Raw genomic sequence first — 24,757 nt, forward strand, 5'->3', positions numbered from 1 at the left:
GTTAGCACATTTTACTTGTTTTTATATATTATTATTTTAAATACATAATTAATACGTAATATAATCATAGACTTAGGGCGTCTTGCACAACAAAGTTAAATAAAATTAAATAGTTTGTCTCTTGCTCTGACAGTATGATGTCAGAGCAAGAGGTCATAGATTTAATTTTATTACACTTTGTTGTGCAAGACACCCTTATAATAATATAATAATCAATTATTTTCGATAAATGATCTTTACGTTAAGAAGGGCTACCCGCTAATACAAATATATTTTTTTAAATGAAATCCTTTTTGAGACTACTACGACAAATGTAAATGTAATAATATTTTTTCAGTTTCAAGTTAAAACACCCTTATTTATGGTAATGCCCGATTACAAAGTCAAGTTTCCAATCTACGATAACATATTTTTTGTCATCTTTCAACCTTAATCCCACACATTAGGTGCCTATCAATGTGAACACTGTAACCAATGCCTAAGTGCCTAGGAAGCTAACAGCGGGACCACAAACTATCTACGCACAAAGCACCGTATTAACTATAATATAGGCTATAATTTTCCCTGGCACAAATGCATAGAAACATTGGTACATTCCTGGAAGAGTAAAATACCAAAATAGTTTTGCGGAATATTAGGCATTAATGGTAATAGATAAAAGGTGGTTCTTGCGATGCAGCGGTGGCACAATGAAAGTGGTAATTGTTTAAATGTTGGCTATTAAGTAATGATGGCTGACTCCACGCTTCCTGTGGGAGGTTATGCGTATATGTGTGTGTGTGTGTGTGTGTGTGAGACATAGAGGTTTTCTTCCTTTGAAGTTCAAATGTGATAATTATGATGCAATTTTATTATTATAACGGGGGTTTACAGGTATTTCCGATGTTTTGCAGCTGAAAGAAATGTTATATTTGATAAAACTTGATTAGTAGGTCATTTTAAAAATAACTATTACAAAAGAAAAGGTATATTTATTTGACTGACGTGAGAGGTATGGCTTCAATTTGGTAGACTTTATTAACAACTTACAGCCTATAGTGCTTAATTCAAGGTCAGGTACCAAATGAATTCAATCTCACCGAGCGATCTAGGCCACGCTGAGACCACATTATCTAGAAATGCCCAACAAATTATATCTCTCTCATTAACATACTTAGCCGGGTCTCGAACCCGGGACAGCATCCGCGCTTTCTAACATTTCTCATTGATTTATGATCCTCAGCTGTGTTTGGACTAGATAATTATTTGATGATAAAATCTGCTAATCGTAAATTAATAATTAGTAGTTAACCGGAGTGGCAGGTTAGTACAGTGAGGCGCACGTTTAGCTTTGCAATTTTACCGGTCTTTATTTCATAAGACCTAAGATGATGAAGATGAACTTGCACTTCTAGTATTGCACGAGGTCTCATTTAGGGGAAATATACCTTAAGACCTACGTTTTCTATTTATTTTATTTACTACCTACTTGCTTTTTCCGCATGTTTCACTTCGCTCTTGATAAACTTTAGCTTATTTTACTCACAACAGCTTCAAAAGTAGGTAAATTAACAAAATGTGATAGGTATTTTCAAAAACTCTTTGATAAAACACATCAAAAACTACGGTCGACTGTTTCATGCTATTTATAAATATGGCTATAATAAAATAATTTAGCTGCACACACTATAAAACTTTAAAAATAACAACATAACCAGCTACACAGAGAACTGACCCGGGGAGGTGATCAATTTAATTTGCATCATATTTTAACCAAGAACTGATGAACAAGTTTTTTGTGAATAAGATTCATATTTTTCGGAAGTATTTAAAGATTGGAAACTTTATTAGATACGGATATACATATTATAGTGTTTAAATCTTTTCCCGTTTCTTGCCATAATTTATAGGTACAGTGAGGAATCGCCAAACGTGACATTTTCCGTTTTGTACACATCTTAATGCATGAGTTATAAGAGCTATATTTCTGCTGAAGTTATAGATCATGCTATTTATTTCTAGAGTAGTAAAATAATAAATGTAATATGATCCCCGTCATGTCACTTTCTACATCGCTCCGTCTTTATTAGAGCTGGATGTAGTCATTTACCTTAACGACACTTTCGCTTGCCAGCACCTGCGGGGTACAGTGCAAGACACCCTAAATGGGGTCCGAGACTTAAGTTCGACAGTCACTTGCTCGACACACGATTTTTCGAAAAATTTATTTGTCGATCATTTTTGTTTCGAATGAACGATTTTTCGAAAAACTAGTATACGAGGGGTCGCAAGTTCGATACAACTGTATTACTAAATACAGTTTTCCGATAAATTAAATGGAGATGGAATTCAATTAATGCAATTGTCACAAAAAATATCAAGAGGTTTAGAATTTTAAAGAATAAATACCTAATGCATAATATAACAAAATTTAAAGTTTAATTAAAGTTACAATTTAAACAAACTGCGTTTCCGCATAGAATAAAAACTTTATAAACAAAAATAACCACTTCAATATTTTACAAAAAAAATAATCAAAATATAAACGAATTATAAACATAACAAAGCTTGTACTTCTTAAATAGCAATAAAAGCTATTTAAATAATTATAAATGATTTACCTACTTAATAACTTTAAGTACTTATTTTATTTGATTATATTTACAAAATAAACCAATTCAATATATATACACAAAATACAAAAAAATACACAAAACATGTAAAAAATATTTTTTTTGAAATGGCAAGATTCTAGCACACGATGACAGTGATGACAGTCTCCTTCCAAAAAAGCCAAACAGTCCAATAAGGAAGAAAAAGTAAAAACTATTTTGGCACAAAAATACACTCTTGGTATATGATTGAGTTATTAAATGGTTTAGCTTATATTTGCCATTTCAAAAAATTCTAATTTTATATGTTTTGTGTTTTTTCTTTGTATTTTGTGTATATTGAATTGGTTTATTTTATTAATATAATCAAATAAAATATTAATAAGTACTTACTTAATTAAACACTTAATTAATAAGTACTTAAAGTTATTAAGTAGGTAAATCATTTATAATTATTTAAATAGCTTTTATTGCTATTTAAGAAGTACAAGCTTTGTTATGTTTATAATACGTTTATATTTTGATATTTTTTTTTGTAAAATATTGAAGTGGTTATTTTTGTTTATAAAGTTTTTATTCTATGCGGAAACGCAGTTTGTTTAAATTGTAACTTTAATTAAACTTTAAATTTTGTTATATTATGCATTAGGTATTTATTCTTTGAAATTCTAAACCTCTTGATATTTTTTGTGACAATTGCATTAATTGAATTCCATCTCCATTTAATTTATCGGAAAACTGTATTTAGTAATACAGTTGTATCGAACTTGCGACCCCTCGTATACTAGTTTTTCGAAAAATCGTTCATTCGAAACAAAAATGATCGACAAATAAATTTTTCGAAAAATCGTGTGTCGAGCAAGTGACTGTCGAACTTAAGTCTCGGACCCCCCTAAATGCTACAATTTCAAAGCAATCGTCCCTACGGTAATTTTTAAAACGATTCTGTGGAACAATTTCCTTTTGAGTCAATCGGTATCTTTTGAGTCATACGTAAGATCTACTTAATTTGACGACAACCTAATTTGAAACTGGCAAGTTAACAATCTGATGCAGGGTGATTCAGATTCAGATGTCCCAAAAGTTTAGTACGTACATAATGAGAACTAACGCACAATAATTTACCAAGACAATTATAAAAGGTACCCCTCCCCCCACCCTCTATTTTTCTTCGCCATGTCGATCGCCATTTTTATTATACAAACTGGAAGGTCATCGTGCGATACTCTCGTGGCATTAATTTCCCGCTCCGCGGACCGCGGCGCGGCGGAGGCGGTGGCGGCGGCGGCGGCGGTTACGAAATAGTAATTAAACTTTTTATTGTAAACAAAGATCAGATCACTTGGTTATGCTTCTTGAGTCGCGAGTCAGCTACGGAGTAGTGATAGACTAGCAGGAAGTTCCGTTTTTTTCGACGGTTTTTATCCAACTGATGTACCTACCTTTAGAAACTTGCAGAATGAGTACTATTCTCTACTTTCGTAATTTTAGTCTAAGTATATTAAAATGCAGCCAAATATCTTTGGCCTGTTATACGTTCAAGATGTATCTCTATAGGTAGTTACGTAGGTACTAAAGAATTTCCCACGCAATATGCGTCTGACTGAGCAGAATACTAAACTTTATTCAAATAGTGGTCGAGAATATTAAATTTACTTGAGGCCATACAGAAGAACGATCCGCCCAACAACAAAAATATACTAAACTTATTCAACATATTTTAAATAGGCTAGTTTCTGTAAAATAATGCTTTTCGTTTCTTTACCAAGTTTATCTTCATACATACATACCTACATACATACTTAAAAACTTAAATACATAATGTATGGTCACGACAGTAATGTATATCACCAAGGGGGCAGTCTGTATTCTTCAGTGTGATTTAAACATGATGTGTTGAGACTCGAACCCGGAACACATCGACAAGACAACATACAGCCGCCGGCTCGCCCTTGTAAATATTTATCAGGACTTCCTTCTAGTGTTTAGGCGGCCTAGATTCCTGAGAGGCATCGCCCTTGTAAATGTGCTCCGCCTTACCTGTATAATATACACTCGCGAGCAACCAAATCGACTCAAGCCTTGACGGCGCAAACATACATTAATACAAGTAAAATTATGAATAGAAATAATAAAAATGATATGTCATTTAAAAGCTTAAGATGTCAGCTTTAATTTGATATCATTATTATTGAAATCCATTCATCATTTTTGAAATAAATGATGTCTGAACGCAATTGTAGGAAAAACGGGAATTTAGGAAAAAAGGGTATGGGTATCGTATTATACAAATTAAACAAAAAATGTTAAGATAAAAATTTATTTATTTAAATCAATACTTTGTATTGCCCCCTCTTGCCCTAATTACAGCCTGCAGCCTGTTTCTCATAGACCTTATCAACTTTTTGACAGTTTCCTGAGGAATGCCGTCCCACTCCTCTAATAAAGCTGTCTTCAGCTCGTCCACGCTTGCAGGGACTGGATTCCTGGCCCGAACTCTTCTTTTGAGCTCGTCCCATAAGTGTTCGATGGGATTCAGGTCAGGACTGAGCGCAGGCCAGTCCATCGTGCGCAATTCCTTCTCTCTCAGAAACTGCCGACTGACTCGTGCCGTGTGGCAGCGGGCATTGTCGTGCATTAGCACGAAGTCTTCACCGACAAATTCTGCATAGGGCACAACATGACCGAGTAGAATGTCGGTGATGTACCGATCAGCTGTTAACCCGCCTCCTCGGCCGCCTCCAGGCACGAAAACAAGTGCGGTTTTTCCCTCTAGAGAAATACCAGCCCACATCATGCAGGAACCGCCGCCATATGCTACTGTTTCAGCGAAACAACATTGGGCAAATCGTTCCCCCGGACGCCGGTAGACCCGGCCTCTCCTGTCACTGCCATGCAGACACACTCTGCACTCATCAGTAAACAGGACCGACCGCCATTGCGCAATGCTCCAATCGAGATGCTCTCGAGCAAACTGAAGACGCGCTTGTCGGTGGCCTGCAGTCAATTTGGGGCCTGATGCAGGTCTTTTTGGTGTCAAGTTGGCTTCCTTCAAGCGTCTTCTCACTGTCCACTCGCTGACAGCCACTTGTCGTACACGTCTCAGTTCTTGCTGCACATCAACGCCCGTAAGGTGTCGATTGCGCAGCGAGGTTGAGACAATGAAGCGGTCGTCTCTCTCTGAAGTGCAGCGGTGGCGGCCAGTTCTTGGTCTTCGATTGAAGGCACCAGTCTCTTGGAACCGTCTGTATACTCGGGATACAGCAGACTGGCTCAAGTGGAGCTGGGCAGCGACTGCTCGCTGACTTAACCCTTGTTGCAGCAAGGCAACAACTTGAGCAGCTTCTTCTGGTGTGGTATCCATGGGTTTGCGAAAACAAGGAATACAATGCAACGAGATGTGTACCGGTCAACTTGCAACAAGCGACTGATAAGGTACACCGGATGTGGAAAGGTTTTATAGCGGGATCAGGTAGCGCAAGGCGTGGATTCCTAATGAGGTAATTAACACTGACGGGCAATTAAAATGCGTCATTAAATCTGCGCTTAGTTTTTTTTTATGGTATTGATCTTAATTGAAAGCCTAATTCTTCAGCTTTCGAATGACATATCACTTTTATATTTACCATTTATCGTTTTAGGAAAATCAATGTATATGTGCGCCGTGAAGGCTTGAGTCGATTTGGTTGCTCGCGAGTGTATTTATGTTTACATGTATTATGGATTCGAACCTCTTACAGCTAGGAATTTAAAATTTCAAAATGTAGTGAAAATCGCATTAAAAAGGATTGTATGGTTTTTATATAAAACAAGCAGAAAGGTAGTGCCGCCATCGCTAGTAAGATCTACATTTGATTCCCATGCCAAATTACTTAATACCATTCTTATTATCCACCAACCCCCATTAGGCCAGCGTGGTGGACTAGGCCTAAAGCCTTCCTTCATTGGAAGAAGACCCGTGCCGCTGCCCCAGCAGTGGGGACGTGATGGGTCGTGATGATTCATATTATAAAGTTTTAAATCTACTGTTCTACTATAATTTCACATAAACACGTACTTGCTGCAGCATCAAAAACAAACTATTAAGCAGACGACAGTTACAGGCGCGCGCAATAACGGTCGCATCCTGAACCGCCTAATTAAACGCGCGGTTAAAAAACCGTCACCGGCCGGCCGACATGTCCGCGTGGTCCGATTGAGATGTCACTGTCGTGGCTTTCTCGATGAGTGAGCGATCTGTCAGCTAATTAATATCGACCAGTTATCTATCGTGCTAGATGTACCTACCTATGCTGGGGAGTCTCAGACTTACGGTTTCTTCTAATAACTGTGGGGTTTGGAACTCAGAGGAAGTGTCTATGGTGAGGAATGACAGAGTGTGAGAAAAAGGAAGAAGAGTGAAAGACGAAAGACGTGTATTATTTGGATTAATTTTAATAAAAAACTGAATAAAAGCCGATTAAATCTAAAAGCCAGTATTTTCAATACCACAATTGGGGGCTCGTCCGGGATTTAAACCTAAAAATATCAGATTGGCAAGATTTATTTGGCTAAAGACGAAATTCTAAATTCTAAATACGGTGTAGCGGCCATTTTTGGAGATTGGCCGTGAAAAAGACGGGAAAACGACGGGTGCAATTTTTTATAAGACGAGTAAAAATTGCACTACTACCACTACGACGACGACGACGACGACGCCGCGACGGTGAAAACCAAAAAAAAAAAACTCCTCATGTACGACGACGGAGAACGTGGGGACTCAAGGAAAACGACGACGAGGACGACGAGGACGGGGGCGGCAGCAGCGGCAACGACGGGGTGTTCAGCCAACATGATGAACTACGCGGAGGAGCTGGTGCCGAAATTCAGCGGGCAGGACAGAATGTACGTGGCCTCGCGATGGGTGGAAGACGTAGAAGATAACGCTGAGATCTTCGGATGGTCTGCGTTACAACAGCTGGTGGTGGCCCGTAGATCACTGACGGGGACGGCGGCGCTATGGCTTCGGGCTGAAAAGCCATTCAAAACATGGGACGCGCTGAAGTCGGCGATACTAAAGGAGTTCCCAGGTACGGTGGATGGGAAGGCCATTCATGAAATCATGAGTGCTAGAAAGAAGCAGCAAGAAGAGAGCTGTATAGACTACCTCCTAGTGATGAAGGAGCTAGCAAAAAGAGGAGAATTAGCTGACAGTGTGGCCATACAATACATTATCGACGGCATAGTGGACGCGGAGAATAATAAAATTATGCTGTACGGCGCTACAACCTACAGTGAGTTGAAAGATAAGTTGAGAATATATGAAACTGTGAAAGAGAAGATGAAGACGCCGCAAGTGCAGCACAGAAGATGGCAACCTAGACCTAGAGAAGCTGAAAAGAGTGACAGGAGAAAATGCTACAGTTGTGGAGAAACCAGTCATATTTCCCCTGAGTGTCCACATAAAAACAGAGGGATGAAGTGCTTTAAATGCAACTCATTTGGTCATATCTCATCAGAATGTCGACAACAACCAAAACACGATGAAGTTCGCAGCGGTAGTGGGGTTCGCAAATCAACAACAATGGCGGTGGGTGCAACCAACGATGCAAATTTTCGTCCAACAATGCGTTCGGAAAGAAGTTCCCAACAACAGCCGACGACATCACGTCAAACGTTGTGCATCGTTGATTCACTCAATGAAGGTGTGAACGAAAAAGGTGAAAGATGTCAATGTCAACAACAACAACAAACAATCATGTCAATGAAGAGTGCCGAAATTATGGAAAATAAGACGATTAAAGACGAAAAGAAGGATAATGAGGATGTTAAAAGACACACAACAGTGGTGGAAATACGCGGAAAAGAAGTGAATGCTCTGATTGATTCCGGAAGTGACGCCAACTTGATTTCTTCGGACTTGTACCAGCAGATCGGTTCACCAGAGTGTTTCGACGACAATAAGATATACACAGGACTTGGTTCGCAAGTGAAATCAGTCGGACAATGCTTATTAAATGTAATGGTGAATGGACGAGAATATAAGGACAGTAGTTTTGTAATTATGGACACTAAGGACGTACCACACTCGATGATTTTAGGCAATCCTTTTCTAAAAAATGTAACGTGTGTTTTAAATGACGGTAAGGTGATTTTGTTGCCAACCTACGAAGATTGGTGGGCTAATTTGCCCTGTATTATTGCAAATGAGCCAATACCTACCAATATAGCGTATGAGGTGGACAAGGAAGTGAAACAAAAGGCGGAGGGCATGGTGCAATCCCATGAACGAGAGAAAGTGAAGGAGGCTAACGCGGAATTAGATCACATTTTGAAGGATGGATCAATGATTGAAGATGGAGAGGTCAGACCCTCACTAGACAAAACTGAAGCAGTGAAACAGTTGCCAGAACCAAAAGTTGAACACCGCAGTGGCAGCAGAATGCAGCTTACAGGTGAACTAAGATTTAACCCAACTAATGGCATAATTTTAGAATGTCAAAGAAGAATAAGAAGAATGCAAGCAGAATATGAGAGTCTCAAGGTAATTATAGAGATGTTAAACGAGAAAGAATATCAAGATTATACCATGAGCAATGGGCTATTGTACAAGGGCATGAAGAAGCAATTGGTGATACCAAGAAGTGTAGAGATGGAAATCATTAAGAGAGCTCATGATGATGGCCACTCTGCTAAGAGAAAGATGTTACAGCTATTATGCAGAAAGAGCAGAAAAACAAGAAAAAAGATGATGTTCATCAAGAGAATGCAACCATGGCCTGATGGTTAATTATGTTTAATGAAGCATTTTTTGGTACAGATGGAGATTTGATGTGAATATATTTTTTTTTATTTTATGATTTACCTACGATGTCATTATGTACTGGGGTATGATGAAAAGATGTTGTTTTGTTTATTTTGTTTAATTCAAGTTAAAGTTATTTAGAAGGTTACTAAGATGTTTGAAGTTTATGATGTTTTAAAATGTTAAAGTGTAAATATTGTTTAAGATGTACCTAAGTTTATGTTGTTTTGTATAGAGCCAATGAATGCAAGTGGAGGTATGGATGAAGTCAGGTGTAGGATGTAGGTATCAGTGTTATATTTTATATTGTGATTTGGACTTCGGTAGAGCAGACTAACCAGTCTGAGGGCAGACTGAATGCAGGATGGCCGAGTGTGGGGTTTGGAACTCAGAGGAAGTGTCTATGGTGAGGAATGACAGAGTGTGAGAAAAAGGAAGAAGAGTGAAAGACGAAAGACGTGTATTATTTGGATTAATTTTAATAAAAAACTGAATAAAAGCCGATTAAATCTAAAAGCCAGTATTTTCAATACCACATAACTATTTGTGGTTGTTATCCTGGATTGGATTATTTATCTTATTTTTTATACATTATTATCATAACAATCACTTCGTTTATTTTAAAATACCAATGCACGTAATTATTATAACTATTTTGAGGATGGCCCGTTTAAACTTAACGGCTTTGTAAATTATATACGAATTCAGAAACAAAGTAATAAAACCTAATATTTTATTTATACAGAAAACATTTTATCCGCGTCGACTACCGCATCGTTAAGTAAGTGATCATGATCTTTTATCTCGTAAAATGTGACATAATGGGATGAGACGGTGTGAGCCTGACACATTCTAATGTAAAGTGGTAAAATAAACTATCCAGGTTGACATCTTTTAGTTTATCTTTTTATTGAATAGTAACAACATCGTTTACGGGATATTGAGAATATTGAAAACTATTTCGATACAATTGGTTTGTCAGATCATTATCATTTAGGCCGTCTTTTAATGTTGACATAGAATTTTGAATGAACTCTCTACATGGCATATATACGCATACACATACAATACTTGTATTTAAGTGCATTAATGTCACACAAGCTCCACACTGAGGCTGCTACTAGTAAGTGCAAGAACTTAAATTATAGTTTATCACTGCATAAATCTAGAACAAGACAGCTTTCTTTTGTTTCATGAAATTTGATAAAGAAATAAGATAAACGCGGGATCCTGTGACTCATTCAGTACGTAAACATATTAGAGAACATTTCGAAAGATTAAGTATTTTTTAAATTTCGTTTATTTTATTACACTTAGCCCCTGTTCCACAATGTCTGGTTAGTCGCTACCTGTCGGATAAAATACATGCTGTCACTGTCTAAAAAATAATAACAGAAAGTGACAGCATGTATTTTATCCGTCAGGTAGCCACTAACCAGACATTGTGGAACAGACCCTTAATATTACATACCTACTTAATTTGTAAAGTGAGAACTAACATCAAATGCCCAAATGATTGCTATTTCACATTTGGTCTAATATGGCTAACAATCACAAGTTTATAATTTAGTATGGATTAAACAAAAGTATAAAAGTAATGAAAACATAATTAATAACAGTACTTAATTTTTTTTGCATATTCAAAACGTATTGAGTGGTGTCCTCTGGTTCCCTGACTCGCGTACACGTGCGTCCCGATCGCGAAGAATCGCTTCGTTAGCGTCGTAAACGCCGCGGGCAATAAACGCCCAATTTACTGCCATTATAAACTATATTTACAACACGCGGCCACAACTTTACGTAATATTTATACTTACCCCGGCCCCGTGCTGCGGCGGCACCTTTACCAACTTAATGTAGAAATAGTTGAAGGTGATTTTATTATAATTGCTCCAGGTTTCGACCATCTCAATTTATTAAACTATTCACATATGATGCTATTGAGTAGGTACGGGTGAAGGAATGCATCCTCCAACGATTAAATTAGAATAGTTTCCATAAACTTGAATGTTCCGAGTTGCTTGTCATCATCATCTCATTAACTTCAGTTAGAAAATAGTTTCCAATTAAAACCGATTCGTTCAGGTTCATTTCTTTAAATAATTAGTTTTTCTTATATTTTATGATTTTGTATATAACGGGTGCTTCAATGGTGCAATGCAATGAAATATGAAATTATGTAGAGGTTACTTTATTTAGTTCTTGGCAAGAGACAGCATACTAAGCACATAAAATTACATATCAAATGAGATTAATACATAAGACTCAGTAAAGTTTTCTCAAACCATTATTTGGTACTTTCCTTGCTACACACAAAAAGCAATAATAATGGTTTTTATAGGTCCACACTATTAGTGCCTAGAACAGGTGTTGCTGAGCTTTCGTTTCATACAATTATACTGTATCGAACAATGAAAACAAACGTTACTAAATAAAATGAGGCTACTTAGTCTCATCTTTACAGTTATTATTGTCCTGAGAATGTCGAATTGAATGTGTTCCTATTTGTAGTGTTTGTTTTCTATGTGAAACTAGCTGTAGACTTTACTGTAATCTAAAATATGTTTATGCGACCAAAGTTTATGAACTTTAACGACCCGTGAAGGATATAATGATATAACCCAGTGTTTTCAAGGCCGTTTTGCAAATAATAACTACAATAATCATAGAATCATCATTTATATTAATACTACTACATATTCAAAAAATAATTTCTCATAGTCTCTGCTAAATAGGAGCGATTCAGAAACGCTGTTATTAACATTTTATTTCTAAATACATAATAATTCTATATCATCACATCGTGTGTCCCGATCTATGCACAGGGTGTTATTAAATAACCACGGCGGACATCAGTCTTAGGCCACTTCCCGCAGCCGTGTGGCGGTCGCGCGTGACCAGGCGGCTTTCCGGGAAACATGGGAAAACGGCGAAAATATATGTTACCCGTCACTCAAGCTAAATTTTGTGTTACCAAATACATATAATTATGTTAGATAGGTATTTCTGTTCAATCAAATGTAAGAGTAAATTAAAATCGACAAGTACCTACTACTATTTAATTGACTTACTGTTCTGTAACTTCGACGTAAATAAATTATTAATGAAAGGGTTATTTGGGATGCTCACAAATTTTACAGACGACCCGTTTTATCCCAGGATTTCCACAGAAAACCTTTCAAGGGGAGACGAACCTCGCCGGCAAGACCTAGTTCGCTAAAACAGCATTGAAATTACAAGAAGAAATTACAGAAATTACGTTCCCAGAAGACTGACTTGTAAACATGCTGCAACTGTATGGTAGCAGAAACAGCAACCGAAACGTAGCATTACTTATGATAATGCACCTTCCAGGCATACTAATTAGTGGCCATGAATTATTTATATTATAGTATCTGAACGCACGAGCAGGTTGAAAGGTGTCGGAATGCACCTGTGATGTAATTGAGTTATAGCAAGTACCGGAGAATGTAAACAAACATGTTTTTATGGTAACAATAGCAGAATTGCAGATTTTTTGGGATGCAGTTCCATGCACATAGCTACCTTATAGTACATAGGTTACATAAATAATTAGAACCTTGGAAGGAAGCTATGTTTCCGTACAAATTATTTGAATACTAAAATCAATCAAATATACCATTTCCTAAATTTAACACTGATAGTAACCCTTCCTAAAACCCTATGGGCCATAAATACCATCAAGCTATATTTTTGATGGCTTTTTTATATCCCACGACTTATCATTAATTAACTTTTACTATGCAAGTACTAATTATAAAAGATTTTATTTTATTGTAAAACGGTAAAATGAATTTCGTCAGACATAAAGATAAAGTTTATTGGAATTTTATTGTCTTATAACGTTATTTGTGTGATGTAACGATACTAGGTTGGGAGCCTCTGCATATAAATCGTATTATTCTACATCATTATCGTTATTACTTACTTGAGAAAAGTAGAAAAAACCTACCTTTTTCAACTTTAAACTAAATTTATATTGAAATATAATTTTAAATAACTCACCCCAATTACGAAATAACTTACACATAAATAAAGTAACACAATATATTCTTCTTTATAAAAACTGATTAAACATATAAGTCTCAAAAAGCTTCAAGATGACAATTAAAAAGGAGCTAAGCAATAAAAATAAGATAAAAGCTCCCATCCCAGCCGAGGTGGCATCAATAAAAGCCTCTTCAGTGGCATGTCCGATGCGCCGCGACGCGGGCCCGGTGAGCCATCACCGACATGGCGGACCGATGTTATCTCGGCGATCGGACAATGGAGGGTTAAGAAGAAGTGACAAGTGGACTGGAAAACTGTTCTTGTACATGGATTCAGGTAGCCTAAGGAGAGGTTAGCTTGAAGGCCTAGGACTTAAAGGCTTAGAATTGTTTTTGGTAGATCGTGGGTTTTAAATCAAATAGCAACATATCCATCAATATCTACGTAACCTACGTATTATTATGTATTCAACCGTGTTAATTGCAGAATAGACTTCGCTTAAGGCGGTTTTATCCTTTGGTTTGTGGAAAATAATTTCACAACTCGCAATTATTGTCACTTCTACTATTGTTCCGAAGCTGATCGGTACATTTTTAGTGCGTAGTTGTAAACGTGAGTGGATAGTTGGTCGTACGGTGGTTGGATCGTATCGGCGGATCTCTGGCGATGGTCTCACAGACCGCAGATAGCACACGGCGGTGAGCACTCCGCGACGGCAGTTGAGGGTTAAAGAATAGGGTAAGAGGGTTATTAACGGATTAGCTTACATCATGTGTCTTAGGAGATCCACTGAACCATGTTAAGGTCTGCTAAAGTACCTATAGGGAATATACTCTATGCTGAAAGGATGTACCACAATATCACACATGGGCAATGCGGCTCGTGACGTGAGTACAAATGTACGGCGAAAAGCGGGTGGCTCACTTGCGTATCACCTCTGATTAGATACCCCTACAGTCATGAGCATATGTATGTATGTGTGCACAAAATGCAAACATTTATTCTTATACACAGCTTTCTATCAAAACCTATTTTATTTGTCCCTACGGTAACTACGAGTACTGTGACAGCATAGAGTACATAATAACGACGACAACCGCGTTAATTTGTCTCCGCAGTAACTAGCTGCATAAACCCAGCTCTCCACCCATACTTTACCCCACTTGGTATTAATTGAAGAAAGTACCTCCTACAAGTTCGCGCTAAATACCTCACGTAGATTATCGCAGTAATTATTCCGGCGACAGATTGCAGCGACGAAAGCGAGATACTGTTTACTGGAAGTGTTATTTACCTTTATAGTTTTACTTTCTGGTGTTAGAAGTCTGGTGTCTGGTGATCTTTATAGTAGATAGTGCCACATGCCCCGATTTATGTCAAAATTAGGGATGGGCAATGGGCATGGCTAACTTGATGTTAAGCATATAGAGGTTGGAAAGATAAGACAGCCCTGGATAAGACAGACAGGGGGAACTACGTTAAATTACCTTTCATTTTTTAGAAGCAAATCTAGTGAACATCTAGTTGTAACTTGTCGGGTGCACCAAAGGCACCTTTATCGTATCAGCTGTTATTACCGGCTAATCCTCTCACCATGGTGACAAACCAAGACAAGTGCACCTTGTGGCTCACTCTACAGCTGTCCTTCCCTCGCTAGCTAGATAACGAGCTCGAGCAATTTGCCTACGAGCTAGTTCCGCCATCGCCTTGATTTCTAAACAACTTTTCCACTCAACAGTTTATTGACAAAGTGTTGGTCGTTCTGCAGATAATATGCTGATTACGTTTGTTTTCGACCTGTTTCTGCTTCACACCTAATTTACATTTGTATTGCAGCAATCCTTAGAACATAATGTATTATTATTTGTGTTTAGCGGTAAGAAATGTGCTGGATAAAGTGGCTCGTTCTCTCAATAGAAGTGGACCCTGTATTTCATACTTAAGTCTTTGTGAATTAGCCCTACATATCTTTCATTAAGCTCCAATAAAGCTAGTTAGTTCAATGTGAAAGTGGTCACAAGGTGCCGCCATGTTTGCCCCCTCGCCCGCCCGTACAATCGCACAATGCTGGCCGATATCAATTAATCCTTCCGTCATTAATCGACGTTTCGATGCACTGATGAAATAATTGATCAGTGTCTTCTTGAAAATTACGAATCACTCTACGACAGGTTTTAATGTAGCAGTTGGGAAGAAAAGAAAATGTATAACTATGAAATTCCTGTGCAAGTAGTAGCGAAGTTTTTTGATTGAACCTTAAAAACACTTAATAAATCTCGCAATATAATTTTATATGTTATGTAGGTATAAGTACTTAATCAGTTTTGATACTTGCTGGTAGGTAGCAAATTAAAAATAAAGACTAATTTAATATCTTTACATATACCTTAAACTATCTTCCCATCAATTAGACTAAATTCCTAAATAAAGGTTATCGTCAGCATCCCGCCACACGCCGTATCTCCTACTGCCATCGTAATTACAATCAATAATCTTCATAGATCAGATACGGATCTAGACAAGACCTTCCTTTGATGTCGGCGCCGTGACATCGATCTATGGGTACCTCTCTAAACCACTGTCAAAAGACACATGTTCAATTAACTCCCTTATGATTCAGGTACTAAGGTTTATGTGTTCTCCAGTATACCGGCTAATGATGATGAGGGCGATCTGTCAGTGAATTAGTGACTATTGATCATCGGAGAATGACAGATAACAATTTAGATATAGCGGGGCCACAAAAGGAACCTTGCGGAATTCTGTGCTTGGCATTGTTGTCTACCAAGTGATTGGTGTATGTAGGAATTACTTGTAACGTTATGTGTTATCTGTCACATTTACAATCCAATCGTTATCCATGTCGAACTATTAAATAAAAACAAAGATAAGATACCGGTCTTGCATTTAGACCTACATCTTAAATAGAACATCGTTATTTGGCAGTTAAAGAGAAAGCTTTATTTTTAGATACCAATCTGGTCGAATCTGCGATTTACGGAAGCGATAAATATAACTTATTTCATTTGGAGTTCGAAGATTACAAACCATTTACGTTACTTTCTTTTAGCAAGATATGTATCTTTCCATTCTTGCATCATTGAATGAATTATGCAGAGTGCTGATAGATCGCATTCCAATATTCCGATTAAACAGAAAATACAAGACTCAACTAGAAACTGTTCACCTATCGCACCTTAACCTATATCATTATTTTAGTTTAGGCTGGTATTTCATAGACAATTTCAGAAATAAGAAATAATAAACCATAGCTGACACTTATTTCCCGCCGATTTCAAATAATAATAGTGTTTTTCACTAATTGAGTGTTAGGAGCAAAAGACATCAACGCGGAGCCTCAATGAAAGTTCGTTTACAAAATAATATCGATCCAACAGTTTAACAAAGTATAATAATAATAATAAGTAGTTATCCATCTACAACTCGTATATACCATATCTATACTCGTTATGGTACTCTAGATTTAAATTACTATTGACTAGGTACAGTTCAATGAATTTAAAATATTACCACAAATGTTAATAACCTACCAACCCACACTGATAACTCTAAAATTATCATCTCAGAAAATCCCTAACCAACTCTTTCTCTGCTTCCAGGCCCGTCTGCCGCAACTGCGTGGTGTCTCCGACCAGCTCGTCGCCCCCTCCCCTCGCGGAGCACCCCCCGGCCTCGCCCCCGCCGCCTGCCCCCGCGTCCCCCGCACCCCCGCGGCCGCCCTACCCCGCCTCGCCGCAGCCCAGCCAGTCCAGCTCACCACACCTATACAGCTACCAGCGAAGAGACTACCCTCAGAGCAGTCAGCATTCGCCGAGTTACCCGCAGTCGCCGCAATCAGCCATGTCTCTGTCACCGCACCCAGCTCTGTCACCACATCCGGCTCTCTCCCCGCACCCCGCTCTCTCCCCGCACCCCTCCCTGCCCGGGGGCAAGTTCCGGGGGCTGCTGGAGCATGCCGAGCGCCTGCTGGTGAAGCCGGGGGACCCCCACCGACACTCCCAGAGCGACGACGACTCGGGCTGCGCGCTTGAAGAGTACACGTGGGTGCCGCCCGGATTGAGGCCTGAACAGGTGGGTTTTTGATTAAAGTGTTTGTAGTTACAGTAGGTGTTGAATGAAAGCTACGAGGCTATGTACAGTCTTTAAAAGCCAACAGTCTATAGTTACAGTATATATTGAATGAAAACTACGAGGATATGTACACTATACATTACAGTCTTTAAAAGCTTTAAGGTTTCAGTAAATAAGTGGAATAGTTCAATTCTTTATGAGTAAATAAGTATCAACTGAAGCAACAGGTTGCAACCGTCAGCGACAATGTGTGACTTAATTCAGCCTCGATGAAATAAGTACGTAAAATTATAGTCATAAAGGCTACATAAAATAATGTACAGCATAAATTCCTCGAAAATGTCTGAGCATTATATTTTAAGAACCAAATCGAAAGTGCAGGTCCGTCGCACAATGGCTTTCAAACCACAGACGCTATTCAAAGCCTGCATTTTCGCGGCAAAGCTTTTTGCAGACCACAGAGGGGTCACTCTATATGACAAAAAACAAAGTGGTGCTGCGCAAGCCCCGACTATATCTCGTTGTATTAAACATACCGATTGCACGCGTTAGTTTTTCGTCAGTATAGGTAGAGTAACCCTCCAGAATGTGCCGATACTGCCGGGGCCGACACAATGCCTCGCCTATTGTCCCCTCCCACACACATTTGTTCTACTGTTTTGTTTAAATATTGAGGAAAAGCATTTCGCGTACATTCTGCTGGTTATTTAGACTTCGGTGGAGGCTGTGTAGAACGTACAAATAGCTTGGCATACTGCTTTTAACAAATAGAATCACGACGTAGATTAAAAAGAACGAGTAAATATTTTTTGTAGCCATTAACACGAACAATACCTATCTCAATTAGGCACCAAACGAATTAACCCAAATACATTTGAAGCTCAGAACTGGCACAGAGAATTACGTGCGACCACTGAGAGCCATTTACCCGACTACGGAGAAACGAAACGAGTTATACCCTGTATCGCAGCGATCTGTTACAAAAACCGTGTCATTTAGCTAATGACACATAATACAGGTGTAATGCGCAAATAATGACGGACGGAGCGACAGACTGACAGACCGAAGATGTGATCATGAGATGTGCCGTGAGACGGTTAGGAGTTTGATAAAAGAATGCGGAATACATGGCATTAAGAAGGATGGAATTCAGGGTGCATGAAAAGTCCTTGAGGTGCACGAAAGGAGCCTCCCAAATTGACGTATCAACTGAAGATTATATAGTTAAGTATACGTCTGGCTTTCCCTGGTGACAACTTATACGACTACTCTAATCCAACTGGCTAATCCTTTCAAAACAAACATTAGACCAGCAATAGTGTCGGCAATAAACACTATTGCTTGGCACAGTTTATAGCTTGATTTACCAAAAGTTCAAAAGAAAACCAGTGGTTTTCGTATACTATGTATATATTATTTACTTTGCAACTTTGTTACTTTTGACTATTTCAACTAAAAGAGCAATCCGAAAAACCTAATTACCGTGACGACGCCACAAAACCTTATTCTGAAATAAAATCAACATTAAGAAAACGAAAGTCGTCCAGAAAATGTACTAGGAGGGTAGCGCCCTAAGGAGATGGTTTAATTTGTTGCTCCACTGACTCTTGGTTTAAGACGTAACGACCTGCACGGAGGAAGATGACAAATGAGGTTTCAACAAGAATAAATAAAAGAAAATAATGATTTCGAAATGGTTAAAAACATTGTACTGTTTGCTTTTGTTTTTCAAGCTTGTTTCTTTTGTAATATTCAGAGAGGTTAAGGAAAATACACCACAGTAGCAGTGTAAGGTATAATTTTCCAAGCAGTGATCGTAACTTACTCCTGACTACGCCTCAGTAATACTTACACCCAAATTTAAAACTTGTTCACACGCTATACGAAAACTAGCCTCACGAATAGGGTGTAAAGGTTAAGAAAGATTAGTTGAAAGGTTGGTTTGGCTAATCATCATGGTAAAAAAGTTATGTGAAGTTGCCTTATTTTCTTACCTTATAACATAAAATTCCTGAACAAACAATTGTACTAATGTAATAGTAGGTTATACCTAGTGCTTTTTTTTCTCTGTGGCTATAACGTTAATTTACTCCATCCTGTATAGCCACCGTAGACCATGGGCAATGTTAACTTTAATAAGTGGCAAATGGCGTGAACTGCTGAAGTAAATTCTAGCCGGGGATTTGTTAGCACCGCTTTATTTGTTAAAATATTAGTCTAGCATCGAAATTTTATGAATAATAATAATAATATGTTTAACCCGCAGTAAAAATAGAGAAATGTCATAAGTTTGACGTGTGTATCAGTCAATTTGTATACATGTCAGAGGATTTTAAAATTAACGGATAAAGGACATAAGATATTTTAAAATCGTACCAAAGCACAATGCTATAGAATACGTTCAGTAGCTAGTGAGTAAACATACCTGTATATTCTTAAGACACTCTATGGGGTACATGTGTTTATTTGTTTTGTAAAAGTGTAATGGATATAAAAGTATATAATATTGGTATGCCTACAGTTATTTTATGAATACATTAATTAAATAAGAGATCGGCGTCCTTCACGGTATTTATTGGCAAAATAAAACTCACAACAAACACGGCACCAGCGGAATAAATCTACGGAGCACTAAAATTTACGAGCTCACAACAACTCTAAGCCAAATATTAATTGATAAGTTTTTCCTCCTCTTGCCGAGGTCATAAATAAGAACTAAACAGTTATCTAGTAGACACAGGACCCGGGGCGTGTATCAAATAACTAATAAGTTAATAACAGTATATCCCATTTTGTCGTGTGATATAAGCTCCGCTTACTGAAAATGAAAGATACATAGGTATAAGCACAAGAACTGTATCTAAGAATTGTGTCTCTTTTGTTACTAAAAAAAAATCCTTTGTCTTATTAGTGCTTGTTGCTTATAGGGATAATAAAAGGGACTTTTACAAAGCACCCACTGTTATACAATATTTATACAACCGTGGAAGTGTAAACTTTTGATAACAACATAAAAGCTTTTTTATAACTATTTCAGTAACGATGTTACCTAACCACATAACGTACACCATATTTAATAAGAACACTGCACTAAGCCGGCCATCCTCAGTAATGAAATGTGCACGTGATCAGATTTGAAATGGACCCTTATGGGCTGGGCATCTCTTAGTCACAATATATGTCTCAGTTGATTACCAGTTACTACCCAAAATACAGGGCTTACTGTACATGGTGTACTTAGATGGTGCTTTATGGGTGTTTGATGTCTGTATATACCCGTATTGTTATAAATATATCTTTTTGTAGATAATTATTTAGGTGTGATCATCTGTGGAAATCAATTATCATTTATAATAAATGTAGTTAGACTGTACCTACATAATACATAGGCATTTCATACATTTCATACATAGGCATCTACAGTGAAAGCTCATAAACTTTATCTCGGTAAATTTTGTATCTGTTGAAAATTCCGCAGAACTTAGAACAGTATTATCAGTTCGTCTAACGAACACTCTTTTCGTTTGTTTTTCCCATCAACTGTTTGCTGATGGCGATCCCTGTAATCACGTGATTTAGATCAATAAAATTTCTTGATTTAGATCACCATACACTATACACAATAACGTCTTCTCCATCTGTTTCCAGGTGCACCTGTACTTCTCTGCGCTGCCTGAAGACAAGGTTCCGTACGTGAACAGCGTGGGCGAGCGCTACCGACTCAAGCAGCTGTTGCAGCAGCTGCCCCCGCAGGATAATGAGGTATGGAACCTTCTGGAAGACAGATTATGTAGTTTGTGGTACTAGGGAAACATAGAGTAGGAAGGCGTCAAACTAGACGCGATGATCTACCTTCTACAATGACTTCCTCGAATCACCTGTGCCTTACTTTGGTACGTCCGTCGCACTCTGGGGAGACAAAAACTGGGGCTAATGTGACTGGCCAATCTTTTTACGAGGGTTATAAAATCTAGTCTAGATTTTGTATTTGTCACCGATACGATAAGACGAAGGAGCTCTAAGCTCAGTCTCTTACTGAGCAAAGAAATAAATATTCATGAGAGATAGTAATATCAAGGGACTTTTGTAAAACTGAACGCTGAAGCTTTACAATAAAATTATCTTGATCTACTTGCCTAAACTATTCACTGTAATTTTCTTCCAACCCGTTTAAATCTTATACCCGTGTACTGAGCAGACCCCCCCGTCACTTCCAGGTCCGCTACTGCCACTCGCTGAGCGACGAGGAGCGCAAGGAGCTGAGGCTGTTCAGCGCACAGAGGAAGCGGGAGGCGCTGGGCCGCGGCCAGGCGAGGCAGCTGCACGCGCCTGCGCCCTGCGACGCGGTGAGTACCAGGGGTCCATGACTCCATGCGTTTTGTTCCTTACTTCATTCACAGAGGAAGCGGGAGGCGCTGGGCTGTGGCCAGGCGAGGCAGCTGCACGCGCCCGCGCCCTGCGATGCGGTGAGTACCAGGATACCATGACTCCATGCGTCTTGTTCCTTACTTCATTCAGAGGGGAAGCGGGAGGCACTCGGCCGCGGCCAGGCGAGGCAGCTGCACGCGCCCGCGCCCTGCGACGCCGTAAGTACCAGGGGACCATGACTCCATGCGTCTTTGTTTCTTCGTTTCATAAGTAACCCTGCAATCGACCACGGTTGTCTTAGTGCCTGTTAAGATTAGGCGTTTAAGACTCGCGCGTCTCAATTATTATTCCGTTCAGCTTTGCGATTCTGTAAAATCAGACATCGCACTGCAGGGCGCGTAGGCACCTGGATGGGCGTAAGTAGCTCTAGTATTTCGGATACCTACCTAACAAGCGTCCATAAAAGTCCAGTCCATTTGACTTCCTCTGAAAGTTACAACGGTTATCAATGGCCATCATCATACAAATACCTCCAGTTCTATTTTATTCCGCTTATTCTTAATTAGTCAAACTTGACCAGGAGTTAAGGAGTGAAAAGAGGTAGGTATTGTAACAAATCCGCAAGTTTCATTAAGCCAGTTGTCGAAGCACGTATCAGCCATTTGTATCATGCCGGTGACTTCATCCGCTGAGGGGTGCCTGTAGGATCGTTACTGGAATACTTTATGTTTCCCTGATTAAGTTGTTTCATTTGATTCTAATATTTGGCGCAAGAATAACAATAAATTGCATATTTTCATTTTACGCTTTAACTCCCACTCATAATATGCATATTGTAAATACAGGAAATATACAAGGGCCATATGGTATCTGTAATCCGATCATAAATCAAATAATATCTTAAGAAATATCCCCGTATACCGATTCCCGTGTGTACGTTGCGACTTTCGATCCGCCGCAGTTACAGCCTTTACGAATTTTATGTGAAAGCTCTGCTATTCCATCGTCAACTCTTATGCAACTACATAGAGTCGAGCTTTGATGCAAAGTTTCCTGAAAAGTGTAGCCAGGTTTTCCCTTCAGGCTACAGGTGCACACTTAGCCTAAGCGCATTCTTTTCTTTATATTTTATTTGGCATCGTTGCATTTTATCAATCCCTGTTGGCCTGGCTTATGTTTACTCCTCGCTTAGGTTCACTTCTGGCTTGTGTTTACCTTCGCATCGGTTGCTTTTGAAGGTAAGTGTGATTTGTACTGAAGATGCAAATATGAGACCATCTGTGTTTTGTCTGGTAAGTACAGTAAGGGGCAGAGAAACCTGACCCCCCTCAGAAGCATTGTTACTATGAGAGGGGGGTCAGGTTTATCTGCACCTGACCGTACAAGTTACAATTTTAACAAATTGAATATTTTTTAAAGTCAATTATTTTTCATCATCAAAATTTTCTAAGTTATTTTTCAAAATCGCTCGCTCTTGTTGAGTATAAGAAGAGTAAGTATAAAAAGTTTTCGTAAATACCAACCTCTATAACTTAAACAAACAAAACACGCATAAAAGAAAGGAAATTACTCCTAAAGTCCTTCGCATTTTTAAACACAGACATCTTAATTTAAAACAAACAGAATAAACAATTAGAATCACCCTCTTCTGTAATCTCAAAGAGACGTGTCTGACATTTTTTGTGTCGACAATTTGTCTAAATGCAGCTAGAATTATCTGCAGCCTGCCGCCATCTTAGTTAGGTGAGCTTTAGGGAGAGGGTATTGTGGAAACAATGGCGATATTTGACAATATTACACGCACTCGTTACATTGAACTAATACTAGTACCTACATTATATATATACTTCAATGACTAAAACTTTGGCGCGGTGAAAGTTACAGTAGTAGGTTTACATTATACTTACAATAAGAAAAAATATTTAAATGGTATTGATATACCTATTTGAAACTTGGCTAGAAAAAAAGAAGGCTCAATGTTATTCTAAAAGCTCGATAAGTAACGCTGAAAAAGTCGATTTTCTATGTGTTTTTTTAGAATAACATTTAATTTACATGAAACATGCAGTCATGTCTTTGCCTATGAACAACCACTCGCTACACCCGCGTCCACGTCCTCACCCCACATCCATCCCTCGCTACATTTTAATCCTGAGCCCATAAATCATACGGACCCCTCCACGGCTCCAATTGATACAGAACCATTTTTTGTTTTTCACCGCGGAACCCGGCTGGTACTGGCGGCTATATGCGTTTGATTTGTAGACAAAAATATTTATAAGAGGAAAACAATAGTGTTATGTATTGTATTTAACATTCATAGTCCAGCCGATCTGCTGAGCTATCTAGTTATTTATATTATTATTTTACTCCAATAATTATATGAAAAGTAACGCAGTTTAAACAGATTTTAATATAGTTAATTTTGCTTGAAAATCTGTTACCTTTAATTATTTCTAGGACCCCTCCCTAAAAGCATTTAAGGAAAACTTTTGTGATTCAAAATTAGTAGAAACGGCGGTATTCTTAATTTCCACGGACGCTTCCAATTAAAATCCTGCAATTAAACTTTGGTCTGAGTGTATTCATTACCGTTAAAAATTCGAAGCATCTTTGCAAAACTTAGGGATTTAGACCCTCGTTCATAGACAGTAAGCTGTTGAAGATAAATAAATAATTTAATAAAAAGGTTCAGTTCCTTTTAGATTTTGTAGATAATAGAAGTTAAACTTCAACGAATTTCCTAAAGGCAACTAACTCGTTGAATTGAACTATTAAAATAGTGAAAATAAGCTTTGAAAGAAAACAAGTAGGATTTTTATTGTAGGTAGGTAGTTAACACCTACTCAAACAGAACATTTCAAATTTCAGCGTTGGTACCATATAAGTTGCTCAGTATTATGGCCGAATA

At 38.3% G+C, this 24,757-nt stretch overlaps 1 protein-coding gene across 5 annotated transcripts in view; it reads left to right on the plus strand.

Moving 5' to 3' along the window:
• The window catches only part of LOC105384052 (protein prickle-like), a 333,604-nt gene that overhangs the window by 235,919 nt on the left and 72,928 nt on the right, over window positions 1–24,757 (plus strand). For all 5 annotated transcript variants that reach the window (XM_048627919.1, XM_048627920.1, XM_048627921.1 and 2 more), the window contains 3 exons: window positions 17,007–17,478; window positions 21,127–21,240; window positions 21,696–21,824. In XM_048627919.1, the coding sequence (XP_048483876.1) occupies window positions 17,007–17,478; window positions 21,127–21,240; window positions 21,696–21,824 (715 nt within the window). The remainder of the gene's footprint in view (window positions 1–17,006; window positions 17,479–21,126; window positions 21,241–21,695; window positions 21,825–24,757) is intronic.

The sequence above is a fragment of the Plutella xylostella genome, chromosome 19 (genome assembly GCF_932276165.1).
Source record: "Plutella xylostella chromosome 19, ilPluXylo3.1, whole genome shotgun sequence".
Classification (NCBI taxonomy): domain Eukaryota; kingdom Metazoa; phylum Arthropoda; class Insecta; order Lepidoptera; family Plutellidae; genus Plutella; species Plutella xylostella.